At 40.6% G+C, this 19,418-nt stretch overlaps 2 protein-coding genes across 7 annotated transcripts in view; one reads left to right on the forward strand and one right to left on the reverse strand.

The window, feature by feature from the left end:
* dl (REL proto-oncogene, NF-kB subunit dorsal) overlaps positions 1 to 19,418 on the forward strand; it is a 221,109-nt gene that overhangs the window by 50,596 nt on the left and 151,095 nt on the right. The window lies entirely within an intron of this gene.
* On the reverse strand, positions 8,205 to 9,476 carry LOC142227612 (uncharacterized). The gene has a single exon (XM_075298094.1). The coding sequence runs from the start codon at positions 9,474 to 9,476 to the stop codon at positions 8,205 to 8,207; it is 1,272 nt and encodes a 423-aa protein (XP_075154209.1).

Below are 19,418 nucleotides of genomic sequence, written 5' to 3' on the forward strand. Positions count from 1 at the left end.
TATAGGGAATCGTTCAATTCGATGATACCGGAAATGCCGGAGACAAATATGAGCACTGTGCAAGATATCGAACACGCAGTGAAGCGGATTACTAAGGCCTTCAACATTTCACTGAAAGCTGCTTGCCCTAGAGGAAAGCCAAGGGGAAAAAATCGGTCGCCATGGTTGACTACGGAGTTAAGTAATAAGAGGAAATCCTGCAGGAAGTTCTTTAACAAAGCAAAGTCCACAAGAGCTCCGGAGGATTGGGACACTTACAAGATGAATCTGAGAGAATATAAACGAGAACTGAGAAGGTCTCAACAAAACTCTTGGGATGATTACTGTAGCAGTATTGAGAATACGTCAGAGGCTTCCAGACTACGGAAGGTACTAGCATCCACTAACACCGCTCCAGGTTTCATTAAAACATCGGAGGGAAATTGGACATCGTCCAGTGAGGAGACGTTGGAGGTACTTTTGGACACACACTTCCCTGGAAATCAGACGGTTGAACCATGTTCCGGCGGTGTAACAGAGGCTCAGCGATCATTTCCTATCGAGGAAATTGTGTCGGAATCTAGAATAAAATGGGCTTTAAATAGCTTTGGACCATTCAAATCCCCCGGACCTGATGGAATTACTCCGGCGGAGTTACAGGCAGTGGCTGAAAGAGTTATCCCCTGGTTGACGGTGATATATAAACGATGTGTAAACTTAGCATATATTCCAGAAAAGTGGAGGGAAACAAAAGTCGTCTTCATACCTAAAGCAGGAAAAGCCTCTCACTCGAGTGCGAAGGATTTCGACCAATCAGCTTATCCTCATTCCTACTTAAGACCCTGGAGAGGATGATAGACATGTATCTTAGAACTAGCGTGGATTCAAGTTTGCTCTCGAAACGACAGCATGCATACTCGAAGGGCAGGTCTACTGAGACCGCATTGCATGAACTAGTCAGCTTTATTGAAAGCTCACTATCTGTCAAAGAATACACAATCGTGGCGTTTCTAGACATCGAAGGGGCGTTCAATAATGTCCATCCGAGCTCGATATTAAATGGACTGACAACTCTGAATGTTGATCCAGGTATACTTAGGCTGTTAGACGAACTTCTAATAAAGAGACGTATTTCAGCCACACTAGGGCAAGCAAACATACAAAGGTATGTGAACAGAGGCACTCCCCAAGGAGGAGTTCTATCACCTCTTCTTTGGAATGTTGCTATAAACAACCTTCTGCTTTCCCTAGAAAAAGAAATGATAAAAGTGGTGGCATACGCAGATGATGTGGCGCTAGCAGTCAGGGGAAAATTCCCATCCACAATCAGAGATATTATACAGAGAGCTCTCCGGATGACTGAGAAATGGGCGAAAGATAATGGTCTTGGTGTAAATCCAGCAAAGACAGAACTAGTCATGTACTGCAAAGATCGCAAAACTCCCACGGTTAGGCCCATTTCCTTAGGGGGTACTGAAATTCCCTTTGGTGAGTGTGCAAAATACCTTGGCGTTATTTTGGACAGGAAGCTGAATTTTAGGCTTAATATTGAAGAGAGGGCGAGAAAAGCCACGGTAGCTTTGTACTCGTGCAAAAAGGCAATAGGGAAAAAGTGGGGACTAAAACCAAAAATTGTGCATTGGCTATACACTGCAGTAGTTAGACCTATAATGCTATATGGTGTTGTAGTCTGGTGGCCGGCACTTCAGAAACCGACTTGTTTAGATAAAGTTCAGCGTATGGCGAGCTTATGTATCTCAGGCGCATTTAGTAAGACAGGAACAGACTCCCTTAATGTCATGCTACATCTATTGCCTTTAGACATTTTGGCCAAACAGTCAGCTGCAACAACGGCTGTGCGGTTGCGCGAGCTATCGCTGTGGTCGGAAAAAATGTACGGTCATAGTTCGGTCCTCAAAATAATGCCAGATGTGCCTAACGTAGTGGATTATACCCTGGCAAAACCACTTTTCGACAAAAAGTTTGAAACTCTAATTCCCAACAGTGAGGCGTGGTGTACACAGACCCCGGGGAATAAAAGATATATAGATTTCTATACTGATGGCTCCAAATTGAATGGACAAGTGGGGTTCGGAGTATATTCTAAAGATGTGGAAATTCGAATAGCGAAAAGATTACCTAATCACTGTAGTGTTTTTCAGGCTGAAATATTAGCAATAAGAGAGGTGGCGAATTGGCTGAGAAGTAATGTTCCAACAAATATTGGCATTAATATATATACAGACAGTCAACCTGCAATAAAATCCTTGGACTCTGTGTTCCTCAACTCGAAAACGGCCATCGACTGCCGCAAATCTCTCAATGAGATGGCTGAGCAGTACAATATTCACCTAATATGGGTGCCTGGCCATAGGAACATACCGGGGAACTGCGAAGCGGATGAGTTGGCAAGGCTAGGGACTACCTTACATATTCCAGGGGAACTGGAATTTGTTGGTATGCCCCTAGCTACCTGCAAGCTCATGCTGCGTGAGAAGGCTGTTAGGATGGCAAATGTTCGATGGGAGAATTGCAAGGGTTGTAACGACACCAAGCAAATATGGCCCCATTTCAACTTAAACCGCACACTAGATATGCTAATGTTCTCGAGACGTCAGATATCACTCCTGATATCTGCTATAACGGGTCGCTGCCTGATAGGCGATTTTGCAAAAACTATTGGCGCGAAGTATAATGACTATTGTATGAGCTGTCATGATGCGGAGGAAAAAGAATCAATTAAACACCTCTTGTGTGAGTGTCCTGCATTTTGTGTAAAGCGCAAGCAACTTTTAGGAGCATATAGCTTCAGATTACTGGCGGACCTGGAAAACGTTAACTTAAGCAGTCTGCTAATGTTTTTGGAACAATCTGGTTGGTTCAACAAAGAAAAATAATCAAGAAGGTTCAGCGGTTAAAACTAGAAGTGCCCATATGTAATAGGTACTTTTAGTTAATGTGGTATCACAATGGACTGAATAGTCTAAGTGAGCCTGAATCTTAATCGGGCTGCCACTTTAACCTAACCTAACCTAACCATATATTAATGCCAATATTGCTTGGAGCATTACTTCTCAGCCAATTCACCACTTCTCTTATTGCTAATATTTCAGCCTGAAGAACACTACAGTGATCAGGTAATCTTTTCGCTATTCGAAGTTCCAGATCTTTAGAGTATACTCCGAAACCCACTCGTCCATCCAATTTGGAGCCATCAGTGTAGAAATCTATATATCGTTTATTCCTCGGGGTACGTGTACACCACACCTCACTGTTGGTAATTAGAGTCTCAAACTTTTTGTCGAAAAGTGGTCTCGCCAAAGTGTAATCCACTACGTTAGGCACATCTGGCATTACTTTGAGGACCGAACTGTGACCGTAACTTTTTTCCGACCACAGCGATAGCTCGCGCAACCGCACAGCCGTTGTTGCAGCTGACTGCAGTACGACATTAAGGGAATTTGTTCCTGTTTTGCTGAATGCACCTGAGATACACAAGCACGCCATACGCTGAATTTTGTCTAAACTTGTCGGCTGGTGAAGTGCCGGCCATCAGACTACAACACCATATAGCATTATAGGTCTGAAGGAAACAAATTTAGCTTTTCCTTTTTTTATTACAAAAATTATTTATTGAATATATCTAGTGTGACAGAGGAATATTAATTAATTTGAAAAGATTTTTTATTCTCAAAAGCAAAGCAAAGAAAACTAGATGAAAAAGTATTTTTAAATGTAAAGTATGAATAGTGCAAGTAGTATATATTCCCACAGTACCCCCTCCAGTTTCAACGGAGTTTGAAACTAACTCTTTTACTTCTTCTGATAGAGGTATCGACATCCTTGTTATTCTCCAGGTTTAGTAATATTTTTGCAGGCTTTATCCGATCAATAGATACAACTTTCTCCGAGCTGTTTATCTTGATTGTGAATGTTTTGTCACTACGCTTGACTACTAAATATGGACCGCTATAAGGACGCTGTAGAGGTTTAGCAACAGCATCATTTCTCAAATATACGTGCGTACAGGAACTAATGTCTTGAGGTAAATATGTGGGACTGTTGCCATGGCGTGTTATTTTCGAAGTTTGGAGATTTTGCATTCGTTCACAAAATTCTGAAACCCAGTCATTACTTACAGTACATGACGTGTCACCACAAAATTGACCTGGTATTTGCAATGTCGTGCCATAAACCATCTCTGCAGGTGAGTGATCAACATCGGAGTTGACAATGTTTCTGAGACCAAGCATAATCATAGGCAAAGCTTCAACCCATTTCGAATCAGTTTGGCATTTTATAGCATTTTTCAATGTACGATGCCACCGCTCAATTTGGCCATTTGCTTGCGGATGGTATGCTGTAGTATGAATTACTTTGATACCCAAAATTTTTGCAAACTCTCGAAATAAGGACGATTCGAACTGCCTACCTTGATCAGTTGTGACTTGCTTTGGAATCCCAAACCTTGAAATCCACCCTTGAAAAAACGAATTGGCAACGGTTTCGGCAGTGATGTCTTCTATGGGTATAGCTTCCGCCCACCTTGTAAAACGATCAATGCAAGTAAGGCAATATCGGCAACCTTTCGAAGGTGGCAAAGGTCCAACGAGGTCAATGCTAACATAAGCAAAACGATCTTTAGGTACGGCATAACTTCCTACCTTGCTTTTCGTATGTCTCCCAACCTTAGACATTTGACATGCATTACACATTTTTGACCACGATGGAATGTCTGCTTTCATTGATGGCCACACAAAGCGCTCAGTAATCAGCTTAAGAGTGGCTTTTGGACCAGGATGCGCCAAGTTGTGGACCATTTTGAAAACCTCAAATCTGAAATTCTTTGTAATAAATGGACGAATAACCTGTGTTGAACAATCGCAGTACAATTCGAATCCACTTTCGGGCATTGGAATCTTCTTGAGGACCAAACTACTCTCATTAGAATTCAACAGACTACTTAACTCACAATCGCTTTGCTGCTCTTTTGCCAACTGCTCATAGTTTAAAGGCGATGGGACAGAAATCGTTTCCACTCTTGACAAAAAATCTGCTGTTACATTGTCCATACCTCGTACATATCGAATGTCAGTGGTATGCTGACCTATGTAGTCTAACTGACGAAGTTGTCTCGGCGAAGCTTTTTCAAGTCTCTGTGCAAAAGCAAATGACAGAGGCTTATGATCAGTAAAAATAGAAAATTGTCGACCTTCGAGGAAGTATTGGAAACTCTTTAAGCCCGAATATGCCGCTTGCAATTCACGGTCATATGTGCTATATCGACGTTGAGCTTCCGAGAATTTCTTCGAATAAAATCCAAGAGGCACCCACTTGCCGTTGACAAATTGTTGAAGAACTGCGCCCATACCGAAATCTGATGCGTCTACCCATAAAGAAGTAGGAGCACCCTCCACCGGATATGTAAGAAGAGTTGCGTTTGATAGTTGGTCTTTGCAATCTTGAAAAGCGCTTACAAGTTCCTCCGTCCAAGTAATTCTTCGCTTATCTTTTTTCTTTTGCCCTTTCTTAATATCGTGAAGAATCGCTTGGGCTTCCGCCGCATTTGGAATGAAGCGTCGATAAAAGTTGAGAAGTCCCAAGAATTGACTCAACTCGTGCAATGTTTCTGGTTGTTTATATTCTTTTATTGCTTTTACACGCTCAGCATTGGGTAGCAAGCCATCGGTTGTAACTAAATATCCCAAAAAACTTATCTCAGACTTACCGAATTCACATTTTGATACATTAATTGTGAGGCCAAAATGTCGCAATCTCTCGAAAAGCTGCCGTAAATGCCTTTTATGTTCTTCTAAGTTCTCGGATGCCACCAAAATGTCGTCGATATAGACATAACAGAAATTAAATTCTCGAACGACACCATTCATGAAACGCTGAAAAGTTTGCGCAGCGTTGCACAAACCGAAAGGCATACGGGTGAATTCGAACAATCCAAATGGCGTGGTGATAGCTGTTTTCGGAATATCTTCCTCTTCTACCGGAATTTGGAAATATCCTTTAATCAAATCGATTTTTGAAAATACATTTTTGCCATGTAAATTTCCTGCAAAATCATGGATATGTGGCACGGGGTATCGGTCGGGAATTGTCACTTTGTTCAATGCCCTATAGTCTCCACAAAGCCTCCATTCGTTATTGGCCTTTGGTACCAAAGTAATGGGCTGGCCCAACTGCTCTTTGAGGGCCGACATATTCCAAGCTGAAGCATATATTCGAACTCTTTTTTAACTATTTTCAACTTTTCAGGCGACAATCTCCTAGGCTTGCTATAAACAGGCGGACCTTTCGTTGCTATCACATGTGTTACTGAATGCTTAACTTGAGGTATTTTATTCGACGGTCTTGCTACGTCTCTGAACTCGCTGATTAAGGAATAGAACGGAGAATTTTGCGGGAGTGTATTGCAAGTGACTGAAGATATTTGAGGTATAGTTGATAATGAACACTCAACCTTCAAATTTGTCCTTTTATCTATGAGGCAGCGTCTTCTTATATCGACAAGCAAATCGAAATTCTCTAAAAAATCAGAGCCAATGATAGGCTGGGTTATATCAGCTATAACGAACGGCCATACCAAATCTCTTCTTAAACCAAGATAAAGCTTAAGCATTTTTGTGCCAAATGTTTTAATCGGAGTTCTATTTGCTGCTTGTAGTTCGAACGCTTCCACTTCGCCCCGCTTTCCATATAAAGATGCTGGAATCACTGACACATCAGCCCCAGTATCCACTAAAAATTGTTGCTTGGAAGACTGATCCCGTAACATGAGGCGACATATCTTCAGTTCTCCTTCGTCCGTCACCGAAGGCGAAGGAGATTCTAGTTTTCCGATTTATAAGAACAGGGAGACCGACACTTCGTGGCTTTATCACCAAATTTAAAGTGATACCAACACTTCCATCCCTCATTTGTTTCACCATGGGACCGAGTCTTACTTTCTCTACGTTTTCTGGATGTACTACGGTTACGTTGTGTTGTTCGCAGCTCATCAAATTTTCGTATTATTGCATTAATTTGCCCTTCAAGGTTATCTAGTCTTGATACTGGGTCAGATTTACTTACTTGATTTATCGATGCATTTCCGAGATGGTCGTTTATTTTATCTGCCATGATCGATAGTTTATCCAAATTGTCAGTACTCACGGAAAGAACAGCTTTTATCGTTGCTGGCAACCGTTGGAACCATAAAGATCGTAGGATTTCTTCGGATACCTTTCCAGATGCTAATTGGCGCATATCGCGCAGCATCGCTGAAGGTTTTCTATCGCCCAAATCCACATTTTCCATAAGCTTCTGCAGACGTTTTTCTTCTGAATCTTGAAACTCAACCAGCAGAGCGTTTTTCAGGGAATTGTACAAATCTCGCTCTGGAGGATTCTCGATTATGTGGCTTACCGCATTAAGGATGTTGCTTTCTATAGAGCCAACCAGCGTATGGTATTTCGTGGAATCCTGAGAAATCCCAGCGTTAATAAATTGACTCTCCATCTGGCTAAACCACAATTTTGGATTCGCCTTCCAAAACGGCGGAACTTTTACTGCAACACGTGAAATTGTTGAATTTTCCTCCATATTATCAGGCATTGTTCTCAAATACTCAGGGGTCACCAATGAAGGAAACAAATTTAGCTTTTCCTTTTTTTATTACAAAAATTATTTATTGAATATATCTAGTGTGACAGAGGAATATTAATTAATTTGAAAAGATTTTTTATTCTCAAAAGCAAAGCAAAGAAAACTAGATGAAAAAGTATTTTTAAATGTAAAGTATGAATAGTGCAAGTAGTATATATTCCCACAGGTCTAACCACTGGCGTGTATAGCCAATGCACAATTTTTGGTTTTAGTCCCCACTTTTTCCCTATTGCCTTTTTGCACGAGTATAAAGCTACCGTTGCTTTCCTCGCCCTTTCTTCAATATTAAGCTTAAAATTCAGCTTCCTGTCCAAAATAACGCCAAGGTATTTTGCACACTCGCCAAAGGGAATTTCAATATCCCCTAAGGAAATGGGCCTAACCGTTAATAATGATTGCCTCAATCAAATTCTGCATAAGTCTTTTTACCGAAAGTCGAGTTCCGTTGCATAGTCGCGGTGGATTCAAATTACGCAATATCATAATAACCGTACCAACTTTGAGTTGCAACTTGCAAGTTATGTGGTAGAAATCCTGATAAATCCAGAGAGTCTGGATTTGTTACGGAATCAACGGATTTCTATGTCACCAAATCGCCAGCAATTTTTGATTGAATCGTGAAATTCAGTGCGTGTACATAATTTTTTTGCCGCAAGAATTGCTCGTTGACTTAACAAAGCATAATTCTGATAATTCTCACTAATATTTGGGAAAACATTTTCAATAAGTGCTAATTGAGAGTCTACAAATTGACAAAAGTCGTTGGTAAGCGTTATTGGTTTAATATCAACTGGGACTTTTCCATTTCCAACAGCTAACATTTGTTTGGAAAATTGTGCAGCACGTTGATCATTCTGAAGTTGAACTTTCATATTAGTAATTAACGATAATGTTTTTACGTCATTCCATAAAGGTGATGCCTTCAGGCAAGCATTCAATTCATTTGCAGGCATTCCACGGGGAATTACTGGCAACGTCTGCCTGAAATCGCCTCCCAACAATATTATCAAACCGCCAAAGATGTTGTTATTTCTCCGAAGATCCTTTAGATCTGCTTCACCCATTGCAAAGAAGCTAGTCAATGTTGTCGATATTGGTCTCTCAGCTCGTTGTAGCGCATTAGCCTCAGTGAAGTAAACTCTTTGGTCATTTTCCAAATGCACAACTAAGTGTACAACTGTGGGATATCTTTCATGAATTTGAAATGAAAATAAGCGCCACAATGCTTCATTAGTACTGACATATCTGCCTATTTGGAAGTTACTGATTTCGTCATTCTCATTTTCCGACGCAATACCAAACACAGTCATGCCACTGACTTTTGCGACACACTTGCACAAATATTTGATTAATTTCGCCGAATGGCACCTCTCTACGTTTGTATGTGTTTCAAAAATTCGTGATAGAAGCGGGCAATATGGTACAATAAATTCATTTCCGATATCAATATATTGATTTTTGACTTTAACTTCGATAGTTCGACCATTATCTTCTTTTGAACTCCGACGATAAACTGGATATCCATCGTTACCTGTGACTGTTTCAGCAACTAACGGTCGCGGATATCGTTTTGTGTACTTTCCATCAACCATGCAAGGCGACAATGGATTTAATGCAGCGCACGGTCCATGCACCATCTGTGTTGTCACAATGTCGTGTAGATGGGGATCAGTGACTGGATCGGGAATTTCAGCGGATATAATGTCATCCACTTCATTTGAATGTAATTTGTTCAGCAACCATATTAGTAGAGCATGTGGTAGTCCACGCTTCTGCCATTCCACCGAGTACATATAACATCGTGTGCCACCAAAAATTCGATACTTAGTAAGGACATCCATCATAACCTTGAGTTGTTGCTGAAATACTCTGGCGATTATGTCATGGCGATCTTGCGGTTTTTGGCCCGGTTCCAACTCACGTTCAATTTTCGTCCACTTCGAATTGCATGTGAACGTAATAAATAAATCCGGAGTTCCATATTCGTGCATGTGACGTGGGCTTCCGGTATAAGATGATGGAAGAATCGTCAGACGTCCAATATTCTGAACATCACTATCTGAATGCATAGCATCACGCAAGTGTATTTAGTCCTCAGATCGTAGCTTTGCCTGATTGAATCGGACTAACCCTAAACGTTCGATCTCGACTTTGACATACATATCGACGAATTGCTGGAATAGCCGACGGCACTTAAGAATGACATTCCCCTCATGTGTACGAATCATCATACGATACACATAGTAATTTATTGCGCTTAGATTTTTATTATTCAACCGTCGAACGGAACGGACGTGTTTTTTAAAGGGGATAAACTGATCGTAATAGGTACCTACTTAGAATTTCAAGTGTGGTGGGATATTAAGCCACCATGCAGCGAAATTCAAAGTCATCCACTGGGTTGCTAACTTCAGGGCCCAGTGGACGGGTATCGACTGGAGTTATAAATTTGGGCAATGACAAAGAGTTAGGCCCAATTAGTCGACCTGTAGACGGGTCGACAGGTGGCGACATTTTGACAAGTCGTACTTTTCTAAGGTAACGACATCAAAAGGAGGTAATCCCTCACGAAAGAGATTCAAGGAACGCAGAAATGCTTTGTTTATCCTAAAGAAGTTAGGATCAGTCGATCCAAGCACGCTGTCGGCTAAACAAAGCGATTCCTTAGGTTAGGCTAAAGTGGCAGCCCGATTAAGATTCAGGCTCACTTAGACTAATCAGTCCATTGTGATACCACATTAACTAAAAGTACCTATTACATATGGGCACTTCTAGCTTTAACCGCTGAACCTTCTTGATTATTTTTCTTCGCTGAACCAACCAGATTGTTCCAAAAACATTAGCAGACTGCTTAAGTTAACGTTTTCCAGATCCGCCAGTAATCTGAAGCTATATGCTCCTAAAAGTTGCTTGGGCTTTACACAAAATGAAGGACACTCACACAAGAGGTGTTTAATTGATTCCTTTTCCTCCGCATCATGACAGCTCATACAATAGTCATTATACTTCGCGCCTATAGTTTTTGCAAAATCGCCTATCAGGCAGCGACCCGTTATAGCAGATATCAGGAGTGATATCTGCCGTCTCGAGAACACTAGCATATCTAGTGTGCGGTTTAAGTTTAAATGGGGCCATATTTGCTCCCATCGAACATTTGCCATCATAACAGCCTTCTCACGCAGCATGAGCTTGCACGTAGAAAGGGGCATACCAACAGATTCCAGTTCCCCGGTATGTTCCTATAGCCGGGCACCCATATTAGGTGAATATTGTACTGCTCAGCCATCTCATTGAGAAATTTGCGGCAGTCGATGGCCGTTTTCGAGTTGAGGAACACAGAGTCCAAGGATTTTATTGCAGGTTGACTGTCTGAGTATATATTAATGCCCACTGTATAATTTTGAATATTCAGGGGATATTCTTTTCCTAATATTGTTCAAGTACAAAACAAGAACAGTTGTAGATGGGACATAGGGTACTTGAACCGTATGTTGATTTGAATGATGTAGAATGCAAATTTGTTCTAGCATAATGTTTTATTTCATTCACGTTATTTATACTAAATAAGTGATGATTAATCGATATATTAAGTTAACACGTACCGTATATCTAACCTATGCTATGTCAATGACTTAAGTAATATTTATGCTGACTTAGTATATTAGTGTAAATGAACTAGTGCAGTAGAAGTCGATTGTTGACGGTGAAATTAGATTCTTTATTTAAATTGGTCTGCTATTGACTTCTGCTGCTTACAATGCAAATAATATTTAAATATATATGCTTGATAATATAGCAGCGTAAATGCTGTTTACTATAGGTTTAATGTTAATTATATTTATGCTATATAATATATCAGCGTAATGATATAATGAAGCTGCGTTCTTGAACATTCTCCCGCACGTTGAACGCTGCAGGTTCAACTAGCAAGATACATTTAAATTTCGGGTGACTGGGCAGTGTACGTGTCCAGAACGGTTTGACGTGGTTGTGGAGTGGGTGGTTGGATTGATTCACCTCCTCTGTTCAGAAATCTCCATCCAAGGAAGAACATCAACAGCATTGAAGACATGATAAGAGCTGTGTAACTTATCGCCATATGGTGATGTCTGTCGGAACGGTAGGTGGTGCGTAAAGTTGAAATGTCAGCTTCCTGTAGTTTGTTCTGGAGATCTGTTAGCTGCTCGGTATGGTTTATTAAAAGCTGATCAGTCGAGTTGAGAAGTGCAGTGTGCTCATGCGTTGTTAGATTAAATTTCGGAAAGCGAGAGTAAGATGCTTGAATAAAGCTTGATGCATTATAATGACCTCGAAGAGTGACTTCCGAGCTTTTAAGGGTGCAAATTGGTTCAAGGTTGATGATTCCGGAACCTTGGAGCGTGTATTGTAGAGTTTTTGTTCCGCAAACAGTGCTGACGTCAATATCACATGTGGTAGCATAAATCCATTGGTTCTTGTGATGTAGTTGTTGCCAGATGATAGGATCCTTGTAAATGTTGAGTTTGCACCTGTTTGTTGGTTTATGTCTGAACATATCTACTTCGCACGAAGCCGCCATAGATCCCTTCGAGAACATTGCGTGATTATTATCGCAGATAAAAATGTCACTGCTTGGTTGAATACAGTTGCGAATGTCATCGCTGGAGAGTGGCATGTATTCATCTCGATGAAGATTGATCGCCAAGTACTCTGTTTGGGGGTGTATCGCAACAAGGGTGCCGTTCTCGTTTGCGGGCCCCGCAAATATCTTCAACAACTCAAACGTTTGCTGGTCAACTAGAGGAAGTCTTATCTCGAACATAACCTTGTCTTTAGTGACTGCTGCCTTTGCTCGCATGATTGTGTAGAATTGAATGAGGTCAATGTCATCGAAAGGTAGAACTCGTGATATCGGTAGATGAGCCTTGATTACGTTAATTTCTCTTTGCAGCTGATCCGGCGTTAGTAAGGATGGGCTGATCCTACCGTGATGAGAATCTGTAAGAACATTAACGATTTCCGCTTCAACTTGGCGTAGTCTTGTTGCTGCTAGAGTTAGTTCGTTGGCAGGAAGAGCTACTGTGTGAGCTATCCTTAGCTGAGCTTTGTCTTATACCACTTGGTTATGTATCGTCGATATGGTGGTTTGGACTTCATTTATTCCAGTTTTTAAGGATAACTCGTCTTCCTTTATTATATTCAAGGTCGAGTCGATAATTGAGGTTTGATTATGTAACAGCGATGTGAGGTGGCTTCTGTCCGTCTCTGCTCTTTGTATCGTATTGTCCATTTCGGTGGCATAGTCCGCGTCTAGAATTCCAAACAGAGATCTTGCGACATTACCGACAATATTTAGAGCACCTCTACGCAATCTCCTTGGCATGATGATATCTCTATCTTGGATTAAATCTGCTCTAGTTTGCTTGAGATGAGATGCGAATTTGTTACACATTGCTTCGTGAGGAGACATTTTGCATAGATCGGAGAAAATCTTTATACCGTCAGCGAAGTTGTCAATTTCTGATCTAAAGGGTATAAGATTGTAGTAGACCATGAGCTTCCATTCTGCTGTGGCTATCCGTGCCGTACCAATACCTTCCAAATATCATCCGGGTTTTGTTTCAAATGGTTGTGGTCGCATGGGATTGCATAATACAACCGGTAGTATCAGAAGAGCCAGTAGTGTTGTGCACAATAAATTAAAGTTATTGGGCATCGATCGTTTTGATGTGTTTGGCTTCTGTTCATCTGTTGGCCTTGTTCTTTTGTGATCCTCCTTTTCTTTGATATCATCATTGAATAATGGCGCTAAGCGATGGATTGGCCGTTTAATTACACCTAATGAAGTTTTGACATCGACTACACGCACGTTTCCATCTTGTCCTTTGTAGGTTTTGATGATGCGTCCAAGTGGCCATTGCATGACCTGTACGTTGTCCTCCTTGATGGTGACAAGTTGGTTGGGTTTGATATTTGCTGTTGTCGTTCTCCATTTGTGTCTCTGTTGGAATTGTGACAAATATTCACTGGACCACCTATTCCAAAAACTGTGTCTTAGTTCTGACACGAGTTTCCATCTTTTAGATAGTGGTGTTGGTGGCTGGTTTGTTCTGGCGTCAATTTGTGCGGTCAGGGGTTCCTCTATAAGGAAATGACCTGGCGTCAGTGCGGTTAGATCGTTGGGGTTTGAAGATATGGGAGTTAGTGGTCTTGAATTTAAGATTGCTTCAATTTCTATGACTACCGTTTCCAGTTCTTCATAAGTAAGGGAGGCGGTGGACACCGAACGCAGAAGAAGATGCTTGGCTGATTTCACCGCTGCTTCCCAAAGGCCTCCGAAATGGGGGGCTCTGGGAGGAATGAATTTAAATTCGATCATTTCTTTGCTGCATGCCCTTCCAATAGTCTCTCCTTCCCGAATATTGAGGTCTCCAGTTCCTTCAGTTGATTTCTAGCCCCAACAAAGTTTGTGCCGTTGTCTGAATATATCGTTTGGCATCGCCCGCGTCGGGAGATGAATCTTTTTAGTGCTCCAATAAAGGCGTCTGTAGTTAGATCTGTCACAACTTCCATTTGGATTGCCTTTGTGGCAAAACAGCAAAAGACTGCGATATACACCTTGTGTGGACGCTTTCCCCTAAGCTTGTAGTGTACCCAAAATGGACCGCAATAATCTACTCCAGTGTTTAAGAAGGGTCGACATGGCGTTATTCTGTCTTCTGGTAAATCACCCATTATCTGTTGGTACATTTTTGGTTTGGCCTTCGTACAACGAATGCAATTGTGAACTGTGTTCCTTGCCATTGTTTTGCCCTTTATAATCCAGAATCCCCTTTCTCTTGTAGTATTTAGCAACGTTTGTGGACCACAGTGATGGTTTTCATTGTGCAGCATCACGAGGATTAGTTTGACTATGGGGTCATTATAAGGCAATATTATTTGATGTTTCATTTCGTAAGAGAGATTTGACGCATCTAGTCTTCCGCCAACTCGAAGAATATCTGATTTGTCAAGGAAGGGGGATAGACTGATAATTGGGCTGGATCTGCTGAGTTCTTTGGTTGTCTTTAACTTGTTAATGTCGTCTTTGAAGTCAGCTGATTGTATGGTTTTGACTATTAGATGCAAAGCTGAAGTTAACTCTATTGGGCTTAGTACTTTGGTTGCTGGTCGGTCGGCTGACGATGTCCTGCTGTTTTTGATAAATCGCTGGATATAAGCCACAACTCGTTGAAGACAACCGAACGAATTGCGGTGGTTGATTTTGTAGATGATTTGTTCTAATCCCATTTGCGCGGCTGCAGTGACAATAACAGGCTTTCGTTTGAATTCTAATTCACTTGTTGGATGCAATTCCTTCGCGAATTCCTTAGGCCAACTGTCTTCATTTCCATGTAAAAAGAGGGGTCCATAGAACCACATGTTGCACTCCGGTAATTGTTCTGGTTTTAAACCTCTGGAGATTAAGTCTGCGGGATTGTTTTTGGAGTCGACGTGTCTCCATTGACTGTTGATGGTGAGGTCTTGTATTTTGCTGATTCAGTTAGCCACAAAGGTTTTGAGTGATGATGATGCCGAATTTATCCAATGCAAGACAATTTCGGAATCAGACCAGAAGAAGAGCTGTTTGTCTTCGTATCTTAGTTCATTTTTTGTTTTGTTGGCCAGTTCTGCTCCTAGAAGTGCTGCGCAAAGTTCTAGCCTTGGCAGCGATACCTTTTGGATAGGCGCAACTCTGGATTTGGCGCACAATAGCCGGACGATTATCCTTTTATTTGGGAGTTTAGATCGAAGGTAAATTGCGGCTCCATAAGCCTTTTCTGATGCGTCCACAAAGACATGCAATTGAATGTGCTGCGCAGTTTGACCGTCGAAAACGTGGCGTGGGATGCGGGTGTTGTCTAACATATTCAGTGCATTATCAAAGGCGTGCCATTTTGTTGTTCGATCTTCAGGGATTATTAGTCCCAATGCCTTAATTGACGCGTTTTCAAAATCAAGGTTGACTTCTTGATCATCTTGCGGTATGTCTTGGAGGAGTTGGCGATGGTTTGCACACCACTTCCGCAACTTGAAGCCGGCTTCCTTAAGTAAGGAGGTGAGTTGAGATTGCACTTCCTTAGCTGTTACTAAACTATCTGAACCGCTCATCCCGTCATCGACGTAAAAGTCCTGCTTCAGGATCGTTGCGCCAAGCGGATATTTATCCATCCGGATAGTCGCTAGCCTTTGTAGACACCTTGTCGCCAGATAGGGAGCTGATGATGTTCCATAAGTGACGGTGTTTAGTTGAAAATGTCGTACAGGCTCCCCTGGATTATCCCTCCATAAAATGAGTTGAAGGTTACTGTCTCGTTCGTCCACGAGAATCTGACGATACATTTTTTCAATATCGGTGGTGAAGACAAATCTGGGTAGTCGGAAACGTAGAAGCATTCCAAATATGTCCCCTTGCACTGTTGGACCAGTCAGTAAAATGTCGTTTAGTGACCGATTTGTTGACGTTTTTGCTGAAGCATCAAATACGACTCGAAGTTTAGTTGTGCTGCTTTCCGGACGCAAAACACAGTGATGCGGAATGTAGTACCGAGGGCCTGGCAGGTTTTTGGGATCGATTTGAGTCATGTGACCAAGATCTTCGTATGACTGCATGAAGTCCTTGTATTGTTTTTCAAGATTGTTATCGCGTTTGAATCGTCGTTCCAAGGCAAGGAACCTGGAATATGCGGATGTTTCTGATTCACCAAGTGTTGCGGCATCCTCAGACAGGGGTAGACGAACATAAAATCCTCCATTGAGATCTCTGGTTGTGGTTTGAATGAAGTGAGTTTCACACGCCTGTTCTGCAACTGTGAGATTGCTTTCTGCAGGAACTTCCTCGATTTTCCAGAATTTTTCAAGTAGTTAGTTTGTTGCTGTATCGTCTTCACTAAAAACTGCACATGCTCCTTCTGTTGTGCTGTCGTCGGCTAATCGTCCACTGGCGATCCACCCAAGTTTTGTGTTCCGCAGGACGGGTAAATTGTCTGCTAAGTGAAATGTTCCTGATAGCAGAAGATGAAAGTAAAATTCTGCGCCAAGTAACACATCAATTTTTGCCGAATTTTGGAACGATGGGTCTGCCAGCATTATGTTTTTGGGAATAGACCAGGATGAAATGTCGAACGATACACTAGGTTGATGTGGTATTATGTTTGGGAGAACATAAGCCTCCAGCCTGGATGAAAACTTGCTTGTGAGTGACTCGAATTTAACGTTTACCCGCTGTGTAGCTTGTCTGGATCTTCCACTAATTCCTTGAATACTTACACCCAGAAAAAAGTGACCCCTTCTTTAAGTTAAAATGAACTCATTGTGAAGAAAGTTGAACTTCGTATAGCGCCAAAGACATTTTTATTTGTTTGAACGATGTGATTTTCGTAGAAATTAGGAATAATGCATTCCATATATTAGTTAACATTTTCCTATATTTATATACCACTATACTACAGAATGAAAAAATTTAACTAATTTGAATTCATATATGGAATGATTTTATTGAAATTTTTTCATTCATTTCGACAAATCTTACACATTTGTGGTAAAACTTTTACTTCATAATTAGAACTGCTTACCTTCGTTTTTAAATACAATTTTATTTATTTCTATAAGCAATTTTATCTTCAATAAAAGACATGTTTTATTAATATATTGAATATATTTATTAAGAATCAACAGCATCGAATCTCTTTGAAATATTAGTTTATTATTCCACTATTTCCAATTTCCGTGTGATATTATCAACTGTAAAACGCACTTTTTCTTCTTCTTGTACTTTTCACTTTTAATAAGTTGCTGCCTAACGATTTTGTCCTCCTTTTACAATTTCAATACCTACAAATATAAAAAATCATAAAACATTTTTGTTGCAAAAGGTTAGCGTCACTGAATATTACCTGATAATTGAAGATTCCAAAATGAAGACAAATGAAAGGGTTGTTATTCTGCTGGTGTTTTCTTTCTTTATACACTATCACGAACATTGATAGATTTATTTAAAAAAACGAAAATTTTTCTCACTAATTTAAAATAACAAATATTTTATTTGTTATTTATTATATTATTTTACCATATTATTATTTAACAATCTCTCCGTATACCAAAACAACGCGATTCCAACTAAAAAAACAACCGACGCGCAAATATATCGATTACACCCACGCGCAAACACATCGATTACGATGACAGGTATCGATTACAGGTAGACAATAGAAATTTAGGAAAATTTCCTATATTCTAACAAGTGTGTTTCCTTAAGTTTTGAAAGGATTGCATACTTCTTAGTACGAATGAACTAAAATATTTTTCTATGCCAAGTGTTGTTCGTATGTATGAAAAACTTTCTATTATAAAGGAAGTCGCAATTATCATTTTATAAGAAATTTTACTAATTTTGAGGAAACTTGGTTTTAGTTCGGTTTTTGTTTATTTTTACGAATGCTTTGTTATCGGTGAATAAAATTTTCTTTTTCAGTAGTAAATTCTTATACCCAGCGAAGAAAATAGTATGAGTAAAATTTCATGCCTTATTCTAGTTAATGAACTATTCCTAACTGCTTACAGTTTAGGATTTTTTTACTGAAACGAGTAAATTTTATTATTTTTCACAAAAATTTACCTTAATCGAAATAAAATGGATAAACCATATTGATGAAAATTTTTTCCTTTAGTTTCGAAGGCACTTTTTTCTGGGTGTAGTGTTGGTCGTTCTGGTTGAATGGATAGGTCTTTAATTAGTCTTTCGGAGACTATGTTGATTTGGGATCCTGATTCCAACAATGCTCGGAATTTTCCGGATCGTCCATTGTTGGCTGTTATTTATATTACTGCTGTTGCGAGTAGAATCTTTGCCGGTCGAGCGTTCGCTAATGCCACTGAAGTTGAGCGTAATGCTTCACTATTAGATTGTGAGGGTTTGTTGCTGGCAATTTGTTGTTTTTCAAGATGCAGCAGCGAATTGTGTTTACATGAACACTTAGTGCATGTCTTGGATGTGCATTCCTTGGAACGATGATCGGGTTTAATACAGTTTACGCAAAACCCTTTCTTTTGTACCCACTTAAGGCGATCCGCAATGTTCATTGCCAAGAACTGTTTACAGTAATATATTGGATGGCCTTCCGCACACAGGGGACATCCGCTTGATTTGTACGTTGTTGTTGTTGTTGCAATTTGCTTTGCCTTGTCCTTTCCACCAACAGCTTCAAGTGCGGTTTCGTAAAACCTTCAGGAAATTGTTTAACGTCTGTAGCTCTGTGGGGTTTTCTAGCGATTGTTCGTACATGATGTGTGTTTGGCGATCCAATTTTTTGACCAACACATGTAAAAGTACCGGGTCCCAGTTGTCGATGTTGATCCCAATGTTCGTCAGTGCGGACAAACTTTCGTTGAGGACGTCGTGGAACTCTTTCAGAGATTTGGACTCGGCCGTTAAGTTTCCCCAGCCAAACAATTTTTGAAGTATTGTGGATACTACGACTCGCTTGTTGTCGTACCTGTCCTTCAACGTGTTCCATGCCGTTGTGTAGTTCCCTTCAGTGATATCCAGGTGACGTATTAATCGTTCTGCTTCCCCGCTCAAATGGGCCTTGAGGTACCACATCTTTTGGATTGCCGGAATATCTTGCTCATTTATCATTTTCGAAAATATGTCCGAAAATGGTTGCCACGATAGGCAATCTCCATTGAACCTTGCTATGGATATCTTTGGTAGCTGTAGGTTGGAACTATCCTTTGCTTGCTGTACTGATTCCGAGGTTATGCTT

This window comes from Haematobia irritans, chromosome 2 (genome assembly GCF_050003625.1).
Source record: "Haematobia irritans isolate KBUSLIRL chromosome 2, ASM5000362v1, whole genome shotgun sequence".
NCBI classification, from domain to species: domain Eukaryota; kingdom Metazoa; phylum Arthropoda; class Insecta; order Diptera; family Muscidae; genus Haematobia; species Haematobia irritans.

What these genes read in the sequence shown, in the direction of transcription:
- LOC142227612 (XM_075298094.1), bottom strand. Translation starts at nt 9,476, where the DNA reads ATGGATGTCCTTACTAAGTATCGAATTTTTGGTGGCACACGATGTTAT.